Here is a 21,332-nt window from a genome sequence, read left to right on the forward strand (position 1 = left end):
GCAGATTTTGCAGTTGTCTACCCTGGGATATAGTCCCTTAGAAGCCTTTTGCTCTGGCCTTTGTCAGTCAGGGCCCTACATGTTGCTCAGCTGGTGACTGTAGCCTCCATAACTCCTGATGCCTGGTTCAGTCCCCAGATTCCTGGGGTTCCCCTGGCGGTACACAGAGCTGCAGTGTGCAGGCTGCTTTCCTGGCACCTAATATATGCTAGAAGCTTTTGCAGAATGGCTGCCAGCCAGTGCTCAGGGGCTTGGCCAAGGGCAGAGAAGTGATTAATGCAGCAAATACTGCTGTTCCATATTAATAAAGGGCCCAGGAGAGGCCTGTATCTCCTCTGCTAACTGGGGGACAATTGAGGCACCAGCCTGTGCAGTGAGCTACTGTGGAGACTCCCTAGGCAGGGAAAAAGGGGTAGTCAGCTGGTGGCACTGGACTGCCCCACAGACAGCTCCCTGTGCAGTGCTTGGAAGCTGGAAATTGCCAGGTGTGTGTGCTCCAAGTGGGTGTCAGGAGCATTTCTACCTGAACCATGCCTGAGGGATTCTGAGGCTGCAGGGATCGCAGCCTTGTTGCCTCAGCACCCGAAATTGGGGATGTAGTTCCACATGCACATCCCTAATGGGCCACCACAGTTGGGGACCACAGGACTTTGCCATTGTATGTGGGGGGGTGGGACTGTGTTGCCACCTCAGCTGACAAGGTCCTGCAACGTGGCAATGGTAGCATGGAAAAGCCACGAGCAAGGGACTGTGCTCCCTTTGCTGGGGATTTTAGCAGAGGAAGATGCTGAAGACTGCAAAGTCTGTGAAGTGTTGGTGGGGGTCACTCCTGGGAAGGGACAAGGTGGTACTGAGATGAGATGCAAGAGTCTGTTTTTGGAGTGGTTGAGAGGGAGGCAAAGGCAGGTGCTGAGGGACAGAAACTACCCTGGAGCTGTGGCTGCACAGAGAGACGTGCACCAGCACAGGGAGGAATCTGAGCAGGTGGTGGGGCCCAGGCAGGACTAGGCAAAGGCAGCCCAGGGCCTGAAGGTGAGAAGGTAGGAAGGGGTAGCAGGAGCACCTGGGAGGGACTGTGTCCCCTGCCCCCCCCGCAGTGGGAGTCCTGGGCAACTGGGGTGGCTCCTCTGTGACCTCACTGCAGAACTGGTGGAACCTGTCAGTGTGCACCATGCTGCACTGGCTTCTGCTGCTCGCCCTGCTGCTGGGGGCTGCCCTCCCACAGCCTGTGCACCAGAGGTGATGGCATTTCCCTCCTCCTACTCCTTCAAGCCCTGGTACCTGCAGAGGTACCCCACGGCTCCTGACATGGGTCCGACACTTGTGGCACTAAGAGCTTTAGAGCTGGCCAGGCTGGGTGGAAGAGACGCAGCACATGGGAACTCTTGTGCCAGCCTGTGTAAGTGCTGTAGGACCTCAGCTCACTCTTGCCCCTGCGTTTTCCTCTTAGGGTCAGCTACTCGGTCCCTGAGGACTTCTCTGCTCCCTTGGAGCTTCCGCAGAAGCACTTTGGCCTGGTGGATGGTACAGTGCTCTCTTTGTTTCTCTGAACCTCCTTTCCATGCACTCACCCCTCCAGGTGGGCAGTTGTCCCTAATCCCAGGCGCAGCTGGGCCAGCGGCTCTGCTCTGCCCACAGATTACGGCATCAAACCCAAGCAGCCGCGCTTCCCAACCCGGGCGGCCCGGGAGCGGCCGGCGGTGCTGCGCAGAGCTGGCAAAAGCAAGCGCGATGGTCTCGACTTGCTGGAGTACTACGATGATGCCCAGCTGTGAGCCAGTGTGCCCCCGTGCCCACCACAGCCCCACAGGTGAGGGCTGGAGCAATAACCCCCAGAGGTCCCTCCTGATCATCATACGATCTCTGGCCTCCGGGGATTGCAGCCAGGGCTCTTGGACCAAACCCGAGAAGCTCCAGCTTCTTTTGGGGTCGCAAGGGAAGGAATGAGCCAGGGCCCAAACCCACTGAAGAGGGACACAAACGGCACAGTAGCTCCATTCCATGAACCATCATATTTAATAGTTGTTGCCACCACAGCAGATCCAGCTGAAGCACAGAGACCACTTGCTGCAGGGACGGGGAGAGCTCTGCTAATCTCCCTGGTGCTTTGCACAGCTCCCTGCAGGCTTTAGCCCTTCCCTGCCCTGCTTTGGGCAGGCACCCAGCTCTGTGCAGGGGCTGAGCCCCACTGCCCTGGGGTGCTCCAGCACTGCCCCTGCCTCTGTCACCTGCAGCTGGGGGAAGAGGGGAAAAGGGCAGAGAAAGGCTTCCCTCCTGAGGGTATAGTTACTGCAGGGAGGTATGGGGGCATTTTTCTCTCTCCCCAGGGCATGGATACAAGAAGGAAGGGATGGGGACGGAGGCAGGAGAAGGCTGTCTCATCTCATTCTGGCTCTGGCAGAGGAGATACTGGGGCTCCCTCTGCCATCCCTGCCCAGCAGCCATGTCCCCAGGGCCCAGCAGGGAGGTGATCCCATCTCCCAGCAGGAGCCAATATATGGGTCTTGTTTTCTGTAGCTGCTGTGTCATCATACTGCAAGAGATTGACTCTGCCACTGCAATTAAAAGTCACCCCAGATGGATGTGATGGGAAGCTGTGCCATGGTCACAAGGAGGAGATGCTGTCACCCCAGCCTGCAGCTGGAAAGGGCAGGAGCATGCTACTGCCCCCCCAACCGCTCACAAGCAGGGCACCCAGCAGGTGCTTCTCCAATAGAATAAACTAAGAGTATTTTGTACAATAAACACAATTTGTCCAGCCCTCCCCCCTCCCATCCCCCCAGCCCGAGGAAGGGGAGTCACAAAAAGAGGCGGTGCTCCGTGCCCCGGGGAGCCCTGCCCGGGCCCGCTCCTCCTCCAGGCTCAAAGCAGCTCTTGTCCATGCACGACACGGGGAAGGGGCGAGACTGCAGTCCTGGCTGTGCAGGAGGTGCCTGTGCCAGCCCCTACTCCAGGTAGATGTCCTCCGTGGGGCACGTGTACTCCACATACTCCTTGTAGAATTGCTGAAAAGCCCTCCTGCAACAACAGCACCAGACAAAGCTGAGCAGCATCCTCCCCACAAGGCAATTACAGATCCCCACTTCCATCCTCACCCTAACACCCTACCCTGTAGCCAGTTTGACCCTCCAGCCCCCCGGTCCCTGGCCCCTCCTGCATTCACCCCCAGAGCTGCCATCAGAGCTGCAGGGTCTCCATCCTTGCTCTGATTCCCTGCACAGTGCATGACTTTAAGACATCTGCCTGTAAAGCCCTGCAATGGGACTTGTTCCAGTGCTGTCAGGAATATGATGCCCATAGCCCTGTCAGTCCTGGCTCTCACCCCAAGCCTCTCATTCAAAAGAAGAGGTGCCAGCCAGGTCCAAGCCCCATGCATATGGGGAGATGGATCAGCCTGGCTGCCTTGTTCCTCCTGCCCTTCGTGAAATAGCCTTCCCTGCCCAGCCAGGACTCACCCTACAGATTCCGCCAGTGGCTTCGTGGACTCCTCCGAGACGAAGACATGACAGGCAAATCTGTGGTCAGCAGGGTGCTTGGTGATGAACCCAAAATATCTGAGGGCAGAGAGAGCAGGTGTGACTGAAGCAGCAGATCAGCAGGCATAGTACCCCAGCATCCCTGAGGTGTACCCACCCTTAGACATAGAGGTTTGGAACCTGCAGCCAATCCCCCTGGTGGCCACGAGCTGCTACAGCCCATGCCCAGAGCTGGGATGTAATGCCCATCCAAAGGTGCTAGGAAACCTTCTCTTTCCTTCCTAGCTCAGTCTTTGCTACTCTCAGTGAGCAGGAAGGCAACAAAGCCTCTGCATCGCTGCTTCTTTGCTACTCACTTGTTGTTCTTTGGATGGTACCCACAAAAGGAAATGTTCTTCAGCTGGAAAAAATGGCTACACTTGTTTACCTGGGGGGGAGAAAGAGAAGAACTGTCAAAATTTCCCTCTCATGCCCCTATGGGGCAGCTGGTCTCTGGAAATGTGCACTTGGAGACTGAGGAGTGAAATTAATTGGAGCCTGATCCTGGGCTGCTGTCAGCAGCAGTTTCAGGATTGCCCCAAGCACCTGCACAAAGAGAGCTTTTCCAGGCCTGCTGGCTCCCACTCCAGCTGCTTCTACTGCCAGTAGCTCCTGCAGGGTTTCCCTAGAGGCCCTGAGTTGGACTGTACTCAGGCTAGAGTCAGTGCTGCTGTTCACCAGCATACACGACCCTTTTTTCTTGCTAAACAGGCTCTCAGAAACACCAGCAGATAGAAGGTGAATGGACAACTTACAACTAAACAGGTAATTCAAGCCTAGGTATCCAAGGGGTCCCAACCAGAAATGAAAACTTATTTATACAAGTCTAAAGTGCAACTAAATTGATAGCATCCTCTAGATACAGGCAAGACTTATCTAGAAAGAAGTAGAAGCCCCAGCCCAGCTCAGTCACAGCACTCAGACATGAACTGCTCCTATCCCACAGCTGTAGGGGAGATTTCCCAACAGCTTGCTGCAAAGCCCTCACTTGCCTCTGCCTAGCATCTAAACTAGCTTTACTAGGCTACTTATGCAGAATGCTAATCAGCAGCCTGCCCTAGCCAGATAAAGAGATTACAGGGCAGATCTGGAGGACACCACTCAAAATAGTAGCAGAAAGGTTTAAAAGCAGCTGACAGATTACCGGGTACAGCTCAGCTTGCAGCATCCCAGCACAGTGACGTGGGATGTGAGGGCATCAGCTGGCAGTATTGCCCAGAGCTGGGACCTTGTGAGGCATGGGGGACCCTGATGCTGGGCCTAAAACCCTGATGATGGTGTTTCTCACACCCTCACCCGTGGGGTGGAGACCCTCAATTTTCATATGCAAACATGACCTATAGCACAGGGGCCACGACCCAGCTCAGAGCAGCCATCAGGGAAGGGATGAGATGAGCAGAGAGCGGGGCACTACCTTGCTGTGTTCCTTGGAGTCGTCAGCTTTCACAGCAATCTTGACCCCACGCACACTGATCTCCAGGACACAGCTGGAGGGTGGGTTAAAGTGCACAGTGAGGCGGCGCGTGGTGGCAATCTGAGGAAGACAGAGAGACAAAGCCCTGGGACTTTTGAGCAGTGCTGATGGCTCACCCCTTCCCTTCCCCACTAAGGCTCTGCCCTGCTGCCACAAGAAGCAGGCGCTCCTGCTCCCGAGGATGGTGTGGGACACTACCTTCTGCATGGCCGCACAGAGCACGTCATTGCCCTTGTGATAGGGAACCTGCACCGAGCCAAGGAACTTCACCCGAAACTGGTCCACCCAGTCACTGCTCTTGGCCAGAGCTGGAAGAGAGAGCACATGGCAGGGATCATCTCTAATGACCAGGTGTGTGGGCTGAGCTCCACCTCCCCTCTCCATCTTCCAACACCTGCACGTTTCCCTGCCCAGGGAATGCTTCCTGTAACACTAGGTACCAACACCCAGCATCACAGCAGAAGCTGCCCATCACTCCCTGCTGGGTGCCCAGCTTGGTCCTCCCCTGCTAGCCCTGCTCAACACCAGCCACTGCTCAGTGGAGAGGATGTGAACACAAGATAGGGACATGAGCAGGCTGCATGCAGAGGCTTGGTACCTGTTACATGGTCTGGGTCCTTGGTGACTTCAATAGCGTAGTAGGCAGGAAAAATACCCCGATCACCTGTGCGCATGTTGTAGGCCTCATACCAGTAATCTTCCGCCTGCACCTCCACCAGCAAGGGATCATCCACCTCCAGCTCCAGCTCATCCGCATGGCGAGGCACAAACCTGGGTAGAGAGGCACTAGGAGCTGGCTGGCAAACAGTGCTGGTGGCCTTCTCAAGGGCACACTGCCGGGGCACCCACCACCACTCCAGGCAGGCAGCACCCTCATAGATGTAATGAGCCACCAGGACCCAAGATGCTAAACAAAGCATTGGAGCAGGTTTAGGTTCGAAAGGTGGCGGCATCCCGGCACCTAAGGCAAGGGTATCCCCTATTGCAACCTCCCATGATGCTCCCCAGAGGTCTCAAGTGCCCCTGGAGGGCTTGCCCATTGCATGGGCAAATGTTGCTCCTTGGCAGGGCATGAGCTACAGGCACTGGTTTGTTCCCCAGGGCTTCCCACACCGGAAACACTGGGGCTTGTGCTAGCCCCACCTTGGTGGGAGAGCAGCACCAGCTTTCCCCTGCAAGAGGCTGGGGACACTGTTTGTGCCTGCAAGCTCACCTAAAGACGGCGCGGTGAGTCTGCTCCTGCTCCTCCCCGTTGATCATGCAGGAGAACAACCCGAAGGACTCGGCACCTGCGGACAAAGGCAGAGGAGGACGTCTCAGCATTGAGGGCTCAGCATCGCAGCCAGGGGAAGGACATGGGCCAGGCAGGCTGCTGAAACTCCTGCGGGATGGCTCAGCCAAAGCCACACAGTGCCACAGGAGAGGGAGGCACGGCTAGAGCTGCCACATTGGTGCTCATCAGTCCCCGTGGGTGAGATGACCTCCCTGCACCAACTCACACAGTTGTGACAGCTGGTATCACCTGCTGTGTGGGACAAGCCACACCACGAGAAGCCCTACCTGCCAGGGCATGCCACCAGACCTGGTGTTCTCCTAGGCTTGGGGATGAGGGTAGCACACCAGGAGGCTGCTCCCTCCAAGCCACACCAGGAGCCTCCCCCTCAGCCCCCTATGGCCATACCTTGGGCAAGCCAAATAAGCAGCCTGGAACACCTACCACCACTCCAACCTAAAGCTCACAAGGCTTTTCCAAGCCGCTCTCCCCCATGCCTCGCAGACCACCAGGGACAAAGCCACAGGCCGCAACAAGTAGAGCTGGGGCTCATGTCTGCTGGTGGCTTCCCACCTCCTGAGTGTATCCTTAGCCTTGTACAAGGGATGGGCAGGGCTGCCCAGGGAGGCAGCCACCAGCCCATCTCCCCCTGGTGTCCAGAACTCACTGGAGGAGCGTGCCCGTCCACTCATGAAGACATTGAGGAACTTCTTGGAGAAGTGGATGTCTGCCTCGGGGGTGGAGTCCTCAGAGAGGCAGACTGAGTCGCGCTTTAGCGCATCCTCCTCGTATTCCTCGCCGATGGCTGACTCGTAGGGTGAGGAGATGCAGTTGTCATAGACTGTGGCCGAGTCACTCTCGTCACTGTAGCCCGAGTAGCACTGCTTGAGGCTGACCAGCTCCAGCTGCACATTCTCATCCACTACCAGCGTGTATTTGACAGAGTCGTAGGAGAGGGCACTGGTGTCTGAACTCACTGAAGCTCTCTGAAGGTTGTGCCCTGGCCGGGAGCCACCACTCCCACCACCACAGGAGGCCCTGGGCAGGTTTGTCTTGTCAGGGGAGGACATGTAGTCCAGCACCTCGTCCTCCTCACTGATGGAGGGGTTAGTTTTCCCTGCCAGGGCTGAACAGCTGGAGGTGTCAATGTCAGAGCTGATGGACATGCGGTTCTCACTGGACTGAGACAGGAATGGCTTGTCAGTGTCCAGGGGGTCCGAGTTCTTCTGCACAGGCGTCAGGTAGATCTCCTCTGTGGCCTCCAGCCTCACATCTGTCTGGTAGCGGATGCGGTCCCGGTGGGCCTCGGGGCCCCTCGTCACCACCACCACGCTGGCACCGTGTGGTGGGGCCCGGCTGGTGGCCTGGTGCTTCTCGGGCAGCCGGGATGAGGCAACGCAGGCTGGTGCCATCTGGGTGGCTGCTGTGCGCCGGCATGGGCTCTCCGTGGATGTACCCCGGTCTTTGGTGGAGGTTGTGCTGTTTTGGTGATTGACCTCATCACTCAGGCAAACGTGGTCATGGGGAGGGGTCTGCTCACCTGTAGGGAGAGGAGAGTAGCACTGACAGCCCTGCAGAGGGTGATGCTCCCTATCACGGAAGGTGTCCAGGGATGCCGCCCAGACTCATAGAATCATTTAGGTTGGAAAAGACCTCTAATTCTTGAGTCCCAACTGTTAACCCAGCACTGTCAAGTCCACCACTAAACCATATCTCTAAGCATCACATCTACATGATTGCGAACACTTGTAGGGACAGCGATTCCACCACTTCCCGGGGAGCCTGTTCCAATGCTTAATTGACCCTTCAGTGAAGAAATTTTTCCTAATATCCAATCTAAACCTCCCCTGGTGCAATTTGAGGCCGTTTCCTCTTGTCCTATTGCTTGTTACTTGGGAGAAGAGACCGGTACCCTCCTCACTACAACCTTCTTTCAGGGAACTGTAGAAAGCAAGACTCAAGATGGACATGCACCCTGTATTGATGTGGGATGTTTTTTCCAACCACCTCCTCCAGCACCACTTGCCTCAGGCTCCTGAGCACCACAAAAGGGTGCAAGGAGCTGACCCTCTCCAACAGCCTGAGAACTCACCCGTTTTCAGAGGGGATGATGACCGGGACACCCGCTCCTGCCAACTGTGCTTTTTCCCCAGAGAGTTGTTATTCAGAGTGTCCTGAGGAGAAGAACAAAGCTGCCTTATAGCCCAAACAGTAAACATTGTGTGGCACGGCAGTGGCACCCATCTCCCCCTGGGTCCACAGCACACTGCTCAGTTCCCCTCTCAGCTGGGCATGCTGGGACATGTGATGCCCAGGGAGAACCCCTGCAAGCCCCACATCTCACCATGCTACTGCTGTGAGAGCTGGTGTGGTGGCCAAAGCAGGTTGGGCAAGGAGCCAGCTGGGCTGCATTCATCCACCCTGGGGATAGTCGGCTGCAAGAACCCACAGCTGGACAGTTCAAGGACAAAGAGTCGAGACTCAAGCCTGCCTGGATGTTTTGCTCCCATCCTGCTGGCCCTGTTTACCTTTAGACCACCACAATGAAATCCCAAGGGCCAGGCATTGTGCTGATGCCCAGCTGGGAGCCAGCTACTAGATAGACTAATGTCTGCCACTGAAGACATCCATACTGGCTGTATATAGGGGTATACACAGATATGTATGTATGTACACAAATCTCTACATTCACACACACACATATATGCAGTTCACTAGCAGACATCAATCCTGATCAGCTGAAGAGGAGGGGCACGATCGGGCCGCCTGTACTCCCCGTGCTTGGGTGAGTTTCTGTAGGTGCTGTGCCCTGCCTGCCTAGCCCTGGGTGGCTGGCCACGCATGTGCACACCTGTGTGTGCACAACAGAACACGTGCTCAGCCTCACTGTGAGACCCAGAGACCATAAGCCACCAAGTCCCCTCTAATAAGGACTCTCCTGCAGATGGGTCCTCCCTGGCCACCTCAGAAGGATGTGACATCCAATCTGCTGCAGCCCCAGCCTCCATCCTCTCCTCCATTCCCAAGTTCTCCCTGGTCACACGTTCCCAGCCCCTCTTGTGGGGCGCTGGGTGTTTCTGCCCCAGCTGCAGCAGCGGCATTTTCCACATCGTTAGTTTTTGCTCAAGCACTAAGCCCCACTGGGACTCCCTGGATTTTCTCATGGCCTTATCACCAGCCTGCAGCTGTTACCAGCAGCGCAGGAGCTGCCCCATCCTTTACTTTGTTTCCCCACCAACATGAAGGAAGCCTTTGCCCCAAAATTCCATTATGTCACACACTGCTGAACCATGTCTGCCAGACCCCTGCCTTCATGTGGGGAGTGGAGAGACTCCCTCCACAGGGCTTCAGTGACCTCCCAGTGTGACCTCCCTGAGTTCTTCCTGTGCCAAGGTAAATAACAGCACACCCCGCTTGCCTTTCCCAGGGACACGATGGGCTGGGATGCAGGCCAGGCAAGCTGTCACAGTGACAGCCTCTGCGTGCAAAGTGCCACAGGGCCAGCACGCACAAGCCAGCCTGGCTGCCTACACTGGGACAGGAAGCAGCAACGCAGCATGCAGATCCCACCAAGCCCACCCATCCCACAGGGCCAGAGCACTCTGGGGTCTGTAATGCCAAGCCAGGGTAGAGAGTCATTCTCAAGGTCTTAGAGGATGAACTTAGCCAGTCACAACAACTGTTTCTTCCCCTTTGGGAAGCTGGGGATATTTCTCTCACCATTTCCAGGCCACCTGCCTGGGATGATGATCACAGAGAGCTCAGCAACAACTGCGATATCACTAGGCTGGATCCTGGCCCCACAAGAAGAAGCTGGAGCAAAGGGTGGGATGATGCCCTGCTTTGTGAACACCTTGCCAGACAAAGTGCCCAGTGCCCCGACTGGGTGCATGGCTATAGTTCAAGCTCTTCTGACCACCAGCGGGAGGAGGGAGCTGAGTAGGCCAAGAGGGTGCAGGAGGGTCTCACAAAAGTTGAAGCAGATTTCAGGCTGACTGCCAAGGAATGCCCTGCACCCTGTCCTCTCCTTGGGGCACCACATGTGGGCAGGGAAGAACTGCCTCTGGCTAGAGGTAGGCATCCAGAACAGCAACTCCAAGCACCTTACAGCCAGCCTCTCACCAGATGCTACCAAAAGCACTGTCCTCCCTGGCCAGCCATGGCCAGTCCTGTGCACCCACTCCCACTGGCTCCAGGTTCCCGTTGCCAGCTGCAGCAGACTCCTTCTCCCATTCCCCATGTCCTCAGCTCAGCTGTGCCCGTGGCTCTCAGTGAGCCCCACAGCCTCCACCATCTCCTTGCGAAGCGATCATCAGCTCCCCCTCCCCAGCCTACCATCCCTGCAACTCCCTCCATCCCAATCCCTCCTTCCCTCCCCAGTGGTCTGCTGCCACCCCTGGACACTGTTTGGGACGGACTGTGGGGGCCCTGCTGTTCCCCACCCCTCCAGCTGACTGTGGCTGCCATGTGCCACCAGCTCCTCAGGGTCCCTGTATAGGGTGGGACAAGGCTGCTGCTTTTCCCTTGTCCATTATGCTCATTGGGGCTCCCCCGCCTCCCCAGCCCTGCAGCCTTTGTCCCCAGTGCCAGCTGCCTGTGGGCGCCCATCCTTGGCTCTCTGCCTTCTTCCTCCTCCTCTCACCCGCGGCCTCAGGCAGTGAGCTGGCATCAGCTGCTGGTGCTAGGCTGGTGACACCCAGCTCCGACTACTCCCCATCTGTCACCCACAGGGACACCTGCCTCTCGCTTCATGCTCCTTGGCTGAACGTCACCACGATGAAAATCCTCCTACTTGGCAGAAGGCAGAGCTGAACGCAGGAGGGTGGCAAAAATAGCCCTGCACGTCGCATACTTTGCGTGGGTTCATGAAGTCTGCAGGAGGGACAGGGCAAAGGGATTCCGGCCACTGCTCGGCGGGTCAGCATGTGGGGAACCGAAACACTGCCCACCCCAGGGGTGACAGCAATACCATGGCTGTGGGGATAGGCAGTCTTGGGTAAATCATCCATCATCTCATATAAAATCTAAGCACGAGCGAGACAACAGAACCCCCTTGTCCTCCTGGCCACCATTTTAGGCGTTGCTTTTCTGTCTCTCAAATTTTGCACTGGGCGCTGACATTAATGCTTCTCTTGCCAGGCACTGCTGCTCAGGAGAAGAGGCCATCAAGTTCCCATTGTCAGGCTTGGGGCAGCCCGTGGCACCATCCTGCTCTGGGGCTGGCGCTTCCCCAACCCCAGGGTGCTGGATCCCGGCCAGCTGTTGGTGCCAGCCCGTGGCGGGGTGCCCTGTCCTGCGATGGCTCATTCACGCGTTCCATACGCCATGCCTCGTTTGCTCTCCATCCCATCCCACGGGGGCCCTTCCCAGCTCCCACCCTGCCTCTGCCCCACGGCTCTCTGCCAGGACACATGGGCCCTGCTGGGGGCACAGCTCAGTCCCGACACGATTCCTTGCCTATTTCCTCTCCATCTCGGCAGCAGGGATGGAAAAAGGACCTACCGGGCCCTAAGCCCGCCCAACCACACCCGCCGAGCTCAGTGCCGGGATGCTCGGCGGTGTGCGGGGGCGGCCCGGCAGGGCGTGATCAGGCTCTCGGGACCCCCGGGCCCATAGACTGCTCCCTCTGGCTCTGCAGCGGGGCCGAACCTGCGCTGTGCCCGGCTCGGGGACGCAGGCGGCGATGAGAAGGAACTCCCGGATTGCGGGGGCGGCCGCTCCGCCGAGCATCGCGGGGACGGGCGGCGGAGCCTCTCCCCGCCACCCCTCCAGCCGAGCCCGGCCGAGCCTCGCCATCTCCTTCCATCCCCCCTCTCCCTCCGTCCCTCCCTCCGAGACAAAAGACCCCGGCGGACGGCGGGAGCATCCCTCCTACTCCCCCGCACCCCTCCACCCGTTCGCCCCCCATCCCGCCTTACCTGGCTGCGAGGCACCTGCGGGAAGAGGTTGAGGGTTGTGGGTCGCTTCGGCCTGTAGACATCGGTGGTCCCGGCCGGGGGGTCCTTCGGCAGCGGCTCGGGCGCCGTCTGCTCCTCGGCCGGCGCGTCCCCCGCCGCGTCGATGAGGTCGAGCTGGAGCATCTCGGCTTGCAGCCGGCTGGCCTCGCCGCCGCCCGCCGCCCGGGCCCCGCCGCCCGCCCGGCTCACATGGCCCTGCCGGGATTAGCGCCCGCGATCAGACCACGGGGCGGGCGGGCCGAGCCTCGACCGCCGCGCCTCCTGCCGGGGCCGGGAAGGGGGGCCGGGAAGGGGGGCCGGCGCCAGGACCGCCGCATCGGCACCCGCGGCCGCTGCCTTTTAAAGGGGCAGCGATGTTATTCCCGAGGCCGGGAAGCCCCGCGCCCCCTCCCCGCCTCCAGGCGCAGGCAGCACCCTCCCTTAGGGATGGGGCCCCCGCGGCACCTCATCCCCGGCTGTTGCCTGTCTGTAGGTACGTGCAGCCGTCACTTAACCACGATGCGCACAAACGTGCACACCCAGGTTTCATTCAACATAATAAGGACAATTTTACAGTGAGAACAACCATTCAGCAGAACAACCTCCCCGGGGAAGTGGTAGAGTCCCTGTCGCTGGAGGTTTCCAAGACACCATTGGACAGGGTGCTAGATAGTCTCACCCAGGCTCCCTTTCTCATACAAGGTTTGGCCAGGTGACCTTTTGAGGTCCTTTCAAGCCTGGGCTGCACTATGATTCTCCTATCCAAGGCAGACTGTGCCGTTTCTCGGTTCCTGTCCTGACAGCTGGGAGATATACAAGCATGTGATAATTCTTATTGGAGGTTTGGGTCAACCCCTGCCTGGAGCGGGTCACCTGGGGTCTTGCCCATCACACCTGAATATCCTCACAGACAGAGGACACACCACTGCATTGTGTACTGGTGCCATGTGCTGCACTACTACTACTACCAATACTACCTTTTTTCTCTGGGGTTGAAATTTTCACTGCACACCTCTGAGAGGTTCAGGCTCCTTCTTCCCTGTAATGCTCATTAGGCAGCTGGAACCAGGAATTCCATTCCCCTTGTCTTACCCACAAAGAACAAGCCTTCTCTTACCCACACTGCATTTACACATATTGGGACCCAAAACTGCAGAAGGGATGCCTGATGAGCGGGCTCTCCAGTCACTTGCTAGTGGTGGCAATGCTTGGGCTCAGGACAGCTCCACTCTATCCCCTTCTGCCCTCTAGGATCAGGGTGGGCACCATGGCCTACGAGGCTGTGAGAAGCAGGTGCCCCATTGTGCCACCTGGGCTGGGCCCCAGTGCTGAGCCACCACACACCTTGTGGCTGTGTTGCTGGGCAAGGAGGCACCAATGTCCTCCCGCAGCTGCACATATTTAAAGGTCAGTGGTTTCCTTCCCAAGCGTCCTTCCTTGCATTAACTGGAGCTTGCACATGCACAGGTTGCTGCAGCCAGCAATAAAGGTGGTGACTTGGCATCAGTGAGTTGAATTCCCTGTGTTATCAGCTGTTTGTGGCAACTGGAAAGCTCATCAGCGGGCAGAGGTGGGGAAGGATGGATTTTGCAGCCAATGGTATCTGCATCTCCAGCTGCATGGGGGGCGCCCCTTGAGCCATGGGAGAAGAAACAGACCCAACAGCTCTGGCAGCCCCTCCAAGAGCTGTTGTTGCTACCAGCTCCTAAACTGTCAGACAAAAGCCAGCACAGGCAGGGCTCTGCCTGCTGCAGACACAGTATGAACCGTCTCACGGTGGTCATTTCACCTCAGTGTCCTTGTTGCAGTCCTGGAGGTACTGGGTGAGCACCTGGAGAAGCACTGCCACCAATACTTGCCCTCTTGAGGCTTTAAATGTTTAAATCCCTTGTTTTGAGAGTTAGACATCATAACACAAGTTCTGTGTTTCTGTGGCACCAGTTTTCTGTGATAAATCACATGGATTTTAACAAGGAAACTGAGGCATGGGAAAAGAACTGGAGGGAAATTCCAACTGAATAGATTATACCTAGACAAGGTAGGTATATTGGAGTCAGCTGGTGATGTTCAATGACTGCTAATGATGCTGCCTCAGTAATCCTATAGCTGTAACAATCTCTCAGAAAAGACACAGAGAAGGGAAAGTCCCAGAAGGATGCAGAAAAGCAAATCAGTACCATTCTCCATTCTGAAGAAAAGGGCAGCCTAGAAGGGATGCAGCACTCCAGGTTCAAAAGCTAGGAGGAAACTACACCACTGCAGGTATTTGTTAATGGTCTGGAGCTCAACAAAGTGATTTTGGAACCACACAACAATCCATCACCTTACCATCTCAGTGAACTCTGCAGTGATCTGCAAAGCAAGAGAAGGGACTAGATGTTGGGAAGCCTTTCTAACTGCAAAGACACTGCCCTGCCAGAACATGCTGCCTTGGAAGCTCTCTAGGAACAAGTTAATGCCAACTAAGGTCAGCTTGAGCATGTTCATGCCTCAGCACAGATGCATCAGCAAAGTGTTTTCCCAAAGTCCCTTCACCCTGTGGGAGAGATTAAGGAGTCTGGGAGAGCAGTACCAATGCCCAAATCTTGCAGTGGGATGAAGACAAGATGCACACCTGGACCCCAGTGCAGTCACAGGGATGGTCATGCTTCCTTACATACCCATCCCTGGGACAGATGTGATGCTGGTGTGCTCCTGCTGATGCTACCTCCTACCTGCATGGTGCCATCCCAATGGCAAAATATCCCAGTGTCCAGCAATTGGCCTCTCTCTGATGGTCCCAGTGCTGTGGCCCCAGGGGGCTGGAGCAGATGAACCCTGATGCAATTGAGAGGTGCTGGGAGCACCAGTCTAGCTAGGGGAATCACCTGCATGGGAGCTGCTGCCAACCCTGGGAAGCTCCTTGCTTCCCTAGGAATGAAAGTCTCTTGCAAGAGGAGTGGGGTGATACACAAGATGTTGCTTGAGTGATCAAAGGCTCTTCCCTGCTCCTCCACTCCTGCAGCCTTAGCTGTCAGAGGAGAAGTGACAAAATCTTCAGCTGGAAAAAGCATTTTGTGAGCATGAGGAAGCGAAGATGACTTGCTGGGCAGAGGGGACAACCGTGCCCCCTTTCCCTACCACCACCTGTGACTACTTTGCTCTTCAAAGTGCCAGGAGAAACCTCTCTGCCCCAGCCTGGCACAGCCACAGCTGGCCATGGATCACAGGGACAGCTTCACGGGACAGCCTCTGAAAAGCTGCCTGGAGTAAGCAGCCGCCTTGCTGCTGCATCCTTTGCTCCCAGCCCATGCATCTGGCTCCCCACTGGTCCCCAGATCAGCAGGTTGCAGGCTCATGGCAGCTGCTTCCCCCTTTGCAGTGGGTCCCACTGGCCTGCTGGGAGCAGCTCCTGTTAGTGACACACTTGAATCAGTGATGCTGAACATCAAGAGAAAGCCCCCGGCATTTCCAGCAGTATTATTATGCTGAAAAAACAGAATGTTTTGTTTTTAATCTCCACATAACTGTATGAAGATACATGGCTGGTTCAGGCCTTTTCATGCAGACCTCAAAAGCTCAGCACGGCCCTGTATCAGCTCTTTTCCCTTTGGACACTTGTTCTTGTGCTCTCAGGTATTTCCAAGAAAGATGTTTCATAATTTTTTCTTTTTCTTTTTTGTTTGTTTGTTTGTTTGGGTATTTTTTTCATTCCTGTATTAACCTTTTTCCACAGTTCCTGGAATACAAATTAAGTGCCAAGCTTTTATTAACCTCTGCTTGTCTGTTTGCTGGGATTCATCTTGCTGAAGCCAGGGTTTGTCACCCTGGATTTCCAAGCCACCAAAACAAGGCCAAACCCCAGGCAAAGGTCTGGTGCTTTTGTTGCAACCATCCCTCTCAACACACCCTACTGCTGCCATTGGCTAGGCAGAGGTGGTATCCCTCATCCTAGAGGTCCCTGCTCCTCCCCAGCTGGCCTCCTGCCCTACCATTCAACAGCCTAAAGGCAGCTCTGCTCCTCCAAAAAGCCCTCTCCTCTTCACTTTTCATTCACCTAGGACTTCTTATTGAAATTAAGGCTCTTTTCAGCCGTACTTGGGATTATTCCTCATTCTTAGTGCATGGTCTCCTGTCCATGAGGTATGGTCCTCATCAGTGGGTAGGTTCCCTTTTGCACAAACATCAGTCTACGCCTCCCTGCAGTTTCTGTGTGTCTAAGACACTATTTCTGAAGAGATACTAAAATAGCCCACAATGAAGTCATCTTTCTTATTCTGGGACCAAAAAAAACCCCAAACCCCACCTCTGTTTGGGTGTAGACCTCTGTACCACCTGCCTGTTCCTGCCACAGGGTTTTGCCATCAAACATCTCTGCCCAGACCCCCCACCTCACCAGGGTCACTGATTGTCCCCAGTCACCTTCACGGCCCTTGGGCAGGGCTTGTCTCCTCTCTCCTTCTCAGTGCTTTCCTACTTGCCACTGGGTTAATGTGCCTGCCCATCTCTCCAGAGACACTGTTGGGTCGAGAAGGCAGGAGTGGCTGCATGCCTCCAGCCCATGGCTCCTTGTGGTTCCCAGAGCCTGTTTCCCCCTTCCCCATCGCTCTCTGCTCTGGTGTGATCCAGCGAGCCATTAGCTTGCTTTCACCCCACATCACTTGCTCCATTGCCAGGCTTTCACCAGCTGCCTGGCAGTGCAGGGCAGTGCAGACCAGGGCCAGCCCTCCATCCTAAGTACCACAGGTGCTCTGTGGCACCGGGAGCTCGCCACAGGCAGGGCATCAGCATGGCTGCCCTCAAGCCCTGGTCCCAGCACTGGGCTGACTTGCCAAGCCAGTTATCCCCATTCCCACGTGATGCAATTAGCTGGCCGATGTCAGCCGTGGGTCATTACTGATTTGCTGGCTCCCGCACTGCACGCAGACCCGGCCAAGCTGCTCCCTCTGGGCCTGATGCTTTCATCAGGCAGATCCTGCAACCCTGTCGCCCCGAGGTCTCTCTGGATGGCAATAGGGTTGGAAAGCTCCCTGGCTCTCGCCTTCAACATTTAGGATTGAAAAGCCTCTCTCACTGCCATTGTTGTCACCACTTTCAGTTCTGCTCCTTAGGCAATCCTCTGTGTCCCATATAAACCATTTGGACATATTTTTAGCAGGCATTTTTTCCTCAGCATGGTAAGCTTCTTCCTTTGCTGTGTTTATGAATAACTCATTGCTTCCCCTAGAGCAGCCTCGCATCCCCCTCCCACCTCAGCAGACTCTAAGTGCATCCAGACACTTGTACAAAGCAGCTTTGAGCTGTCCTCAGGGAAGGCATGGGGCTTGCAGCCAGAGCCCGAGCAAACCCTCTGCTGAGGGCCAGGTCTCTGTATTGCAGCACAGGATTGCAGAAACTCTTCAATAAACTGTTTTAAATGGGTGAAACAGATTAGTTTTCCTCCCCTCAAGGAAGAGCTGCAGCAGCTGAGCTGCAAGTCCCCCCCTGCCCCTTACCTTCCCTGCCAAACTTCAGCCAAGTGCTGGCAGCCTGTAGAGAAATAAAAACTTCTGCTCTGAGCCCAGTGGTGCTATCAGCAGTGGGGAACTGGAATGGGTAATGGGAAGTGCCCAGCAACACATGCACAACCTCTGCCTAGCTCATCTATTGCAGGCAGGATGATCTCATGACTGGCTCTCGATGTGGCCATGCCCTTATGGACACCCAGCACTGGGTTTGCCTTTGGTTTTGCCTCCAGCATTATTGCCTCCTTCCTTCAGCATACACAGCCCATGAGTCCAGGCTGTCCCAGGGAAGCCTGGCCATAACATCATGGAGAAGGAGGAGGTTGCAACTGGAGCAGAGATGTGGAGGAGCAGCCCCATCTCTGGGAGCAGACAAGTTTCTGCTGGGAAGGTAATAATTAGGCCAGGGAGCACAGCAGGAAACCTTCACCTCCTGGGGATGAGGTCTGCCTGTACCATCCTGCCTGCAGTGAGGGATTCCCAACAACACAAATTCACTTTCTAATTTTAAATCTGCAACAAATTGGTCTGCCTTTCCCCTCCTCACTGGGTCTTTATTACTTTAGCAGAAGAAACATTTCCTCTGAGGGACAGAATGATTCTCAAACCATTTGGTTGTTCCTTCAGCATTTGCATCCGTTAGCATGAAACACTGACAAAATGCAGAGTCTCTGTGTTAAGAGGCATTAGTTGTTAGCTTAAAAAAGTAAGTTTTAAGTAGAATGAGTTAGAATGCATTACACAGAGTTATAATACTGTGTGATTTAGTATGTTGTTTGCTCAGATTTACTTGCTTAACATCAGTAGCTGAATCTGCTGAAGCCTTGAGACACAAGCTGTGAGCTTATACCTAGAGATGTTTTTGGCTGGAACCAAGTTAATTCTCTTCATAATTTTCCTAGTAGCTGGTACAGTGCTGTGTTTTGTCTTTAGTATGAGAAGAGTATTGATAACACACTGATGCTGTGATTGTTGCTGAGTAATGTTTATCCTAAGTATAGGGCTTTTTTTAGTTCCCCATGCTCTTCCAGTGAGCAGGTGCACCAGAAGTGCAAACCAGAAGACAAAAAGACTTCAGCTGTCAGCAGAAGCTGTGACTCCACATGACAAGAACAGTAAATGGCCTGCGTGCACAGACATGGAGAAAGAACCCAGTAAGGTATTAGAAGACCCCAGGCAAAAAAATCACCATTGGACCAAGAGGCATGCGGAGAACACATGAGGGGCGGGTGCATGAGTCGTAAGGGTATAATTGCCTGGAAATTTCTTTGTTCAATGTCCCTCTCCAGAAACACACAGCTCAAGCTGACTTGCTGCTATACCACTAAACTATTTACTTTTATAAAACCAGTGCCTGGGACTCTGCTATGGGAAACCTAGGGTTGCACCTGAAGAAGAAGGAATGGGCCTGAGAGTGAGTATGTGGTGACTGAGGGGTCGAAAAGGGCACTTGTCAGCTCACTGGAGCTGCCTGCTGTGAAGGGGCCTGGTCCCAGCAGTTAATAGTTTCAGGTAGCTAGTGTGATTCCTTGAATGGTGTGAGAATATTTTGAGAAATATTTGAGAATATTTCCTTTGACATACTGCATATTTCCAAATCCAATGTAATTATCAGTTTATCTCCATGTTTCTGCCCCCATGGCCTTCTAGGGAAGTTCAAATAGTGTTGTGAACCCCATCAACGTAGGGTTCTTTTAGGATGGATGGGAGACCCCTTGCAGCATCTGCATGGGCTTCACAGCACCCATCTTTATTCCACCTGCTGCCTGCTGGGTTTGGAGCCACCTCCTTCATCCCTGTTTCATTAGCCTCCAGGTCTCCTGTCTCCTGAAGACCTGAGAATAGCTCTAGCTAAAGGCAACTAGCCAGCCAGAAAGAACACTCTGGGTGAGCAGAGGATGGTTTTCACCATGTCAGCTCAGCTGCATCTCCAGGTCCAGGGATGCAGGGACAGGGGACAGGAGACACAGCTGTTCAGAACCCTTGGTGCCACCTTGCACATGTCCTTGATTCCTGGGGATGCTCATCAGGTGCCAGGTGCTCACTGGTCATTCCTCTCAAATGGGGAACATGTCCCCAGTTGCACCCAAATACTTAGGCTCATCCCTGAGGAACAAACTCAAACCCCTCCAGCACAATGGGAACCAAAACGCACCAGCTTTGAGATGCTTTTTTGTCCCTTGGGTTTGGCTGGCTCAGAAAGGGTCTGTGCTGTGCTGCAGTGAGGAGAGGGCACTGTTGAGCAGAGGGCACTGCTGAGCAGAGGGGATTGGGCTCGTGGAAATGGACACCTTAAGGAAGCCTTGCTGGCCTGGGGACCTGGTGGTCCTGCGTGAGGCTGATGGTCCTGCCAACCCCACTGGCACATTCTGCCCATCCCCCACCCCTCCCCATCCCCGTCACACTTACCCGGGTGGCCAGGCTCTCCTTGCAGTGCAGGCTGATTCCACACTCATCAGTGATCTCGGAGAGGTCTTCATCCTCAAACTCCTCAAGGCTGATGTCGTGGGTGAGCCTGGAGGGAGTGGAGATGGCACGGTCACCCACTGTGCTGGTGGTGGGCAGGAGGGTGCAGGGCACTAGGCTGCCTTTGGGCTGGGAGCAGCACTGCCACACCAAGAGAGGCTCTCCCAGTCTCTACTGGGAAGAAAGACTGGAAAGGCAGCTCCTTCCAGAGGTGGTAGGTCCATCCCTGTCGAGTGGCTGCACTTGACATGTTCCATGGCTGTTGGGAGGCAGGAGGAATGTGCCCCAAACCAGTCGCTGCCTGACCAAAGACAACAGGGACTTGCAGGGAGAGCATGGGACAGATAGCACAGCCAGCCCTATCCCAGGAGGTTCATTCTGCTCCTGCTGTCCCAGGGAGCCCCTGGGATTGTCCTAGCTGGGCACAGACACCCAACAGGGGAAAGGTCAGGGTTACAGGGAGTGGAAGGGCTTGGAGTCCTGACTGGGTACATCTGCAGGATGGATCTTTCTGGGACAAGTGACCATATCAAGACCCACAGAACTCATAAGCACTGCAAACCTCTCAGCCATAGCACGACCAGCCCCTGAGAGGGAGCTGGGAGGGATGTCCCAACGCAGCTGCCTGCACTAAGAAAGGACAGCAATTTCCCTCTGCACCAAAATCACTCCCTGGGGTGATTACGGGCATCCCTGTGAATACTGCTGCTGCTGAGCTGACCTGCATGGCTTCAGGGGTTCCTGCCAGCCTCACAAGCTCTCTACACCCCTTCAAAACATTTACAGAGATATCCTTTTATAGACTGAAAACATGCTGACCAACCCCAGGGAGACAGTGAGGTGCTCCTGGCTTCTGTGCATTAAAACATTTCAGCATGGTAGTACCTCAATGCTCCTCTCACTTATTCATTACCAATAATAAGTGGGGTAAATAAAAGAGCTCAGCTCAAAGGTCCTTGGTCAACCAACTCAGCCCCTTCAGTTTTGTCTGGAGTGGCCATGGGCACTGCTTTGCTTGCCACCATTTCCATTTGCTCCCAGTTTCTCTGGCTGGGAGATATGTAGGTGAAAGGGCTATGCCAAGCCCATCATCCCTCTCTAGCTTGGCCCTCAGCAGCAAGGAAGGAAGGAGAAAGGTTATTTTGTGACCTGCAGAGCTCCCACCCTCAGTCTAAGCATTGCTTG

General features: G+C 55.3%; 2 protein-coding genes across 5 annotated transcripts in view; one reads left to right on the forward strand and one right to left on the reverse strand.

Annotated features, from left to right (window-relative positions):
* Positions 1-12: 12 nt before the first annotated feature.
* Positions 13-2,731, forward strand: FREY1 (Frey regulator of sperm-oocyte fusion 1). 2 transcript variants are annotated; one of them, XM_064658040.1, is made up of 4 exons: positions 13-1,239; positions 1,451-1,524; positions 1,639-1,810; positions 2,518-2,731. In XM_064658040.1, exons 1-3 carry the CDS (start codon positions 1,172-1,174, stop codon positions 1,773-1,775), a joined length of 279 nt encoding a protein of 92 aa, XP_064514110.1. In that variant the 5' UTR covers positions 13-1,171; the 3' UTR covers positions 1,776-1,810; positions 2,518-2,731. The 2 variants fall into 2 exon arrangements, with proteins under 2 accessions (XP_064514110.1, XP_064514111.1); XM_064658041.1 differs by having other exon boundaries at positions 1,207-1,289.
* The window catches only part of MAPK8IP1 (mitogen-activated protein kinase 8 interacting protein 1), a 26,111-nt gene continuing 6,776 nt past the window's right edge, over positions 1,998-21,332 (reverse strand). For all 3 annotated transcript variants that reach the window (XM_064658016.1, XM_064658014.1, XM_064658015.1), the window contains exons 2-12: positions 20,091-20,196; positions 12,181-12,414; positions 8,355-8,436; positions 6,930-7,802; positions 6,203-6,278; positions 5,588-5,760; positions 5,188-5,297; positions 4,930-5,049; positions 3,833-3,903; positions 3,456-3,554; positions 1,998-3,018 (exon numbers count right to left, since the gene is read on the reverse strand). In XM_064658016.1, coding sequence (XP_064514086.1) covers positions 2,946-3,018; positions 3,456-3,554; positions 3,833-3,903; positions 4,930-5,049; positions 5,188-5,297; positions 5,588-5,760; positions 6,203-6,278; positions 6,930-7,802; positions 8,355-8,436; positions 12,181-12,414; positions 20,091-20,196 — 2,017 coding nt within the window. In that variant the 3' untranslated portion in view covers positions 1,998-2,945. The remainder of the gene's footprint in view (positions 3,019-3,455; positions 3,555-3,832; positions 3,904-4,929; positions 5,050-5,187; positions 5,298-5,587; positions 5,761-6,202; positions 6,279-6,929; positions 7,803-8,354; positions 8,437-12,180; positions 12,415-20,090; positions 20,197-21,332) is intronic.

This window comes from Pseudopipra pipra, chromosome 6, assembly GCF_036250125.1.
Source record: "Pseudopipra pipra isolate bDixPip1 chromosome 6, bDixPip1.hap1, whole genome shotgun sequence".
Classification (NCBI taxonomy): domain Eukaryota; kingdom Metazoa; phylum Chordata; class Aves; order Passeriformes; family Pipridae; genus Pseudopipra; species Pseudopipra pipra.

What these genes read in the sequence shown, in the direction of transcription:
- FREY1 (XM_064658040.1), top strand. Translation starts at nt 1,172, where the DNA reads ATGCTGCACTGGCTTCTGCTGCTCGCCCTGCTGCTGGGGGCTGCCCTC. An exon ending in CCACAGCCTGTGCACCAGAG is followed by an intron (nt 1,240 to 1,450) that starts GTGATGGCATTT and finishes TTTTCCTCTTAG; the next exon opens with GGTCAGCTACTCGGTCCCTG. An exon ending in GCACTTTGGCCTGGTGGATG is followed by an intron (nt 1,525 to 1,638) that starts GTACAGTGCTCT and finishes CTCTGCCCACAG; the next exon opens with ATTACGGCATCAAACCCAAG.